Source organism: Capsicum annuum, chromosome 5, assembly GCF_002878395.1.
Source record: "Capsicum annuum cultivar UCD-10X-F1 chromosome 5, UCD10Xv1.1, whole genome shotgun sequence".
Lineage (NCBI taxonomy): Eukaryota > Viridiplantae > Streptophyta > Magnoliopsida > Solanales > Solanaceae > Capsicum > Capsicum annuum.
The window spans coordinates 132,451,140-132,456,439 of record NC_061115.1 but is presented as its reverse complement, the minus strand read 5'-3'; the positions used below and the strand labels follow the sequence as shown (position 1 = coordinate 132,456,439).

The following is a 5,300-nucleotide window of genomic DNA, read 5'->3' as shown; positions in this document are numbered from 1 at the left end:
ATGCTAACACATTTGAGGCTTTTAACTAAGAATAATTGCAAAGTCTTAAGAAACTTTCGTTGGTTTTTGATTGTTTTGTGTTTGGTTTTGTAGTAGAAGCTAATATGATAGAGAACCAACAAGAATGGAAGCAAAGGAGTTGAAATCAGATGGAAATAGAGGCAAAGTGTGGCTGACGACATTTGTGATAAGTCATCAGCCTTGTGATAAGCTGTCAAGTTCATCGTCAGCCGAAGAAAGAGAATTGGCCTAAGTTGAAAGTAGTGACGATATTTTGTGATAGCCCGTCACGGAGCTGATAAGGCGTCAAGAATGTCGTCAGGCTAAGGCAGCACATGAGAATTGAAGTAGAGCCTTGACGACATTTTGTGATAGGTCGTCAAGGAGCTAATAAATCATCAAGATTGTCGTCAGCGTTAAGCAGCAAGTGACCAAAAGCATAAAGGAAGCTGACGACATTTGTGATAAGTCGTCAGCCTCCTGATAGGCTATCACAAATGTCGTCACCTAATCTGAGGGATTTCTGAATTCTATTATTTTGTTTCCATAATTAAGGTGAACTATTTAAAGCCTTGTTTAGGGTTTTCTTAGAGTCCAGAAATTGAGTTTTGAGCAATATACTTTGATATTTTCTCTCTACTTTTGGCTTGAGAAAGCAATTACTTGGAAGAGATTATATTCATTATTTTGGGATTTCCTTTGTGAGTTAATCTGAGAATCTCTAGTTTCTATTCATCTTGTGGTAAGTTTAGCTTTCAAAGCATGAATTCATCGAGGTGTTTCGATTATTACGTCATGAGCGGTTAAATTCCTTTAACCTGAATTATAGGATCTAGGGTTAGGTCTTGATAAGGTGTTGAGTGATCAGGATTCGAAAGGTGGTAGGACTTCTTGATAATTCTAAGGTTTTAATTAACGTCTGTTGGTTGCAAACAATAGATAAAACCTACTTTGATTTGCTTGAGAAAGAAATCAAATATAGTAGGAAGTGAATTATCAACAGGGACTTGGAAATACTCCGTTTATTAATCAGCGTTGTAACAAGGTTGGTTAACCTGAGGTAAAATCTGGGCAGTGAATATAAATTCCCTAAGTACGAGAGGATCAGGTAATTAAATGCTTAAGTAGGTCGAGAGACATTTAAGCATAACTTCGATAAAGATAACTTGTTGTCCTACCTACCGTGAGAATCCTGAACCACTAGTAGCATCTGTCAATTACCAAAATCCCTAGTGAACATAATTCTGGTTTTTCATAAACTCTTGATTACGAACACTAAAACTAACATAACCAAAAATTGCTTGTTAAACTAAAAACTCTCATTTCTGGAAACATCCAACTATCAGTTGATTAATTTGCAAACGACTTACGTTCACACCATATTTCCTGTGGGATTCGACCCTAACCTAGTTGGGTTTTATATTGACAACGATTGCTTACATTCACATTGAGAGGTGTAGTTTGAGCGTTATCACAGTTCATCTAGCAAATAAGGTTGCACCCAACAGAATTAGGTATCCTCAAAGATTATCAAAGAGTTATATTTAAAGCAAAAAATCGGAGACAAGTGCAGTCCAATTCGAAGCATTCAACGAGTTCAAATCTAATATACTTCAGTCAACTACTCAACAAACTTGATCCATGTTTTTAGTATGTCATCAACGAGACACATTAGTTATTAAGAGACATACAAGAGAATTGTTATAAGTACATCAAATTACGGATGTCCATTAGTACTCCTATGCATCCTTTTTCCAATAACATTGGTGCTTGAGCCATCTACTTGCACACATCTCAGCTATTCTACGGGTACTTGCTACCTCCCACCAACATATCAGCGGGCTAACTCTGACCACTAGATTTAGCGAAATAGGAAAAAAATACCAAGTGTTTTCCTTTGGCTCTACTAAGAACGTGAACCTTTGTCTCCATAGTGTGCAGCCACTTCATTGACCAATAGGTCACCCCATTGGGTGTTATTCTAGAGATAAAGGAGCTTACTAAGAAAGCTTTGAGGGAGCTAACAAAGGAAGTTTTTCTCCTAAATGGGGTTAACTCGCTCGTTTTCTAGAATAATCTTAAAAGCATTAAAATCTTTAATTCTCTCTGGAAACCTTTTCTCTACAATCCTTGCTTTGTATTCTTTTACTCTTATAACACATTAAAATGTTCACATAGCACAAGGTTCTCAAGATGACAAGAACAACAAAGAGTTTGAAGTCCGACAGAAAAATTATCCCATTGAAACCTTAATGAAATATATAGTCTATTTTTTGTTTAAAATACCCATACAACTTAGAGGGTAAAGAGTAACACCAAGTCAATAAATATAAGGGGAACAAACAAGAAAACAAAGCACCCTAGTGAAACTAGCAAAGACAACCTTCCAGCCCATCCTAATTTCTCCGTTCTCTATCGGGTATTTTTGTTCCCTTTTAGTTGGCAAATCAACAAGTCAAACATGGTTCCTTTTCCTGTTCATTTCCAAAATCACATAACTTGATTTTAAGTCAGATAAACAGTCAAACATTGCTCCATGATTTATATCATAAACGAGAACAACCACACCAACCTTTTCAGAGGAGAAGGTTTCAAACCAGATTCGTTACATATAGAATGGGAAAATAGGAACAAATGACATGGATATTTGCTTGTTATCGAAGAAAGTGAAAAAGGAAACAACTCCATGCATCATTTGAATTATTACCTTTAAAATTTTCACAAAATAGGAGTAGTAGCGTTTCACTCCTTATGAAAGCTTAGAAGTGCCGATATATGTATTTTTACCAAATTATAAGCTAAAACTAATGTACTATTTCTCTTCTCTTGTTCGCAAGCTATGGGCTTCCTTCTATGTTAAATTAAATAACAAGATATCAACACCTTCATAGAAAGATGGAAAAGTTATGGAGAAAAGCTAGAATCTTTACCGTTGATCTTTCCTCTAAATAAGTCTGCAGAAAAAAACAAATCAAAAGGAAGAAAAAGAATCACTAATCAACATATAAGCAGCAGGAACTAGACATCTACATAGACATGTATGTAAACAGTAAACTGGATGGGTTATAGAGATTTTTGAGCTTATGAAAAGGTAAAGCAAAAATACAGAAAATATAACGAAATTGAAGGAACAGAGCATAAAAAATTTACCATTTTTGTTAAATTTGGTGGTCCGGTGGTTCTGATAGTTCTAGGTATCGGTAGAGTTATATACTTGCTGTAGGAGGAAACGCGTTGGACTGCTTCTGGATATGTCACCAGAAAAAACAATTTCCTTTTTCAACTCGAAATTTTGGGCATGTTTTGTGTTCCCTCAGCTGCATTTTAATTTTCCATTTTACTAACTAGACACTAAAACCTGCGCTAATATATATTACTACCTCCGTCCCATTGATTTGATTGGGTACAAAAATTAAGAAATAAGTGATGATTTTGTAAAATTTATAAAATTATCCCTTTTAATATTTATTTTTTAGTTGTTTTTTCTTAATAAGTGAAACTCAATAACGGTAAAATGGAAATGATGCTGTTAAATAATTACCAAATAAGAAAAGATATATTCATTTTGAGACGGATCAAAAAGAAAATGACGACACATAAAATGGGACGGAGGGAGTATCTTTTTGTCTCATTTTATTTGGTGATATCAATAAATTTTAGAGATCATTAAATTTTTATATGATTTTTAAACATTTTTAGTTAATTATTATGAGGTATAATACATTTGAAATAGTAATTTTTAGATAATATATGTTACTCTTGCCGCTTCAATTTATGTTCACTGATGAAATTTAAAGAGTTAATCAAATTTTTTATATGATTTTTAGAATTGAATATGATTTTTAAAAGTTTTTAATTATTAATTATAGTGATTTATAATATTTTGCATAATTTTCAAGTAATATATGTTATTCTCTATGTTAATTTATGTGACACTGATGAAATTTGGAGAGTCAATCAATATTTTTGTATATAGTTTCTTTTTACATATTTTAATTTTTTAATTATTGTTATTTATAATACTTTCTAAGTTACTTTTAGATAATCTATGTTACTTAAAATAAATTTTATAATTGTTATTATTGAAATAGCAAGTGAAAGCTCAATTATATTTTTAATTTGTTTTAATATTTAAGTTCTTACCCATGTACTCAATTTTATACAAAATATGGCCTAAATTGACCCAATTTAAAATCTTGAACTAACTCAATCCAATAACCCTTAAATGGCCTAAATTCTAATTTTAATCTCAACCAGCCACACATTTTGATAAGACGGTCCCTATCCATTCCCTAGCATATTTTCTTTTTTACTTTACCCTATCACCCTAAACTTAATCCATTTCCCCAAAACCAGTCGTCATACTCTCTTATCCCTCCTCCTGCCGCCTCTACTATCCTCACTATCACCGGTCTAAAACACCATAATAAAATCACGTCCTCCTTTCTTCATTCTCCTTACACCATAAAATGTACGGTCATGTACTTCTCCATCATTCACTATAACATTTTAGTCTTTTGACCACACCAAATCTGAACTACGCCTGTAAAGTGTTGCCTAAAACGTACTTGGTTACACTTTTAAAGTAGCTATAGTTTTTAGCTTCTAGTGATCTTTAATTGAATAAGCCATGCTTTTTAAGTGTTACCAAATAATGATATAATTGGCAACATTTATTTGCACATACAACTACACTTTTAAGTGTGGCATTTTTATAATTTTAAATACACACTTTACAAGTGTGGCCTAAAACTTTCATCAAAAGTATAATCTCCCTCCAAAATATTTTACTTTCCCACCAATTTATAATTGGTTGAAAAATAAATTAAAAAAAAAAATTGGGAGAGTTAATTAGGGAACTCCTATTCTCAGCTCTAATTTTCACCGTCAAAATTTAGGAAAGCTCACAAATCTCTCCCAACTCTCACATTCTCCTTCTATCGGGTCTCTCCCAAATCTCTCCTATTTTCGCATATTTTATCTCAGAAATCTCTCACATTCTTACAAATCTGAAGTTAATAAAGCTCAAATCAAAGCTCACATTCTATTTCTCAAATTTGTTCTTTCACAAATTTGATAGACAAATTTAAGTTAAAATCACCAAATTTTCTTCTAATTTCAGCTTATTTCAGCTCAACTCAGCTCAAATTTCTTCTAATTTCCACTTATTTTAGCTCAACTCAACTCAAATTTCTTAATTTCAGTGGAAATTTCTATCACAATCCAAAAACCAAGGGTTATGATGACACTTGTTACGGCAAGCCTTGACAAGTAAGTCTATTACTCAAACTGATAGGAAT

General features: G+C 32.8%; 1 protein-coding gene across 3 annotated transcripts in view; it reads right to left on the bottom strand.

Annotated features, from left to right (window-relative positions):
- The window catches only part of LOC107870741 (caltractin), a 30,009-nt gene extending 26,663 nt beyond the window's left edge, over positions 1–3,346 (bottom strand). For 2 of the 3 annotated variants that reach the window (XM_016717357.2, XM_016717358.2), the window contains exons 1-2: positions 3,151–3,346; positions 2,931–2,954 (exon numbers count right to left, since the gene is read on the bottom strand). In XM_016717357.2, the coding sequence (XP_016572843.1) occupies positions 2,931–2,954; positions 3,151–3,153 (27 nt within the window). In that variant the 5' untranslated portion in view covers positions 3,154–3,346. The remainder of the gene's footprint in view (positions 1–2,930; positions 2,955–3,150) is intronic. The other variant, XM_016717356.2, reaches the window with a different exon arrangement.
- Between the last annotated feature and the right edge of the window lie 1,954 nt (positions 3,347–5,300).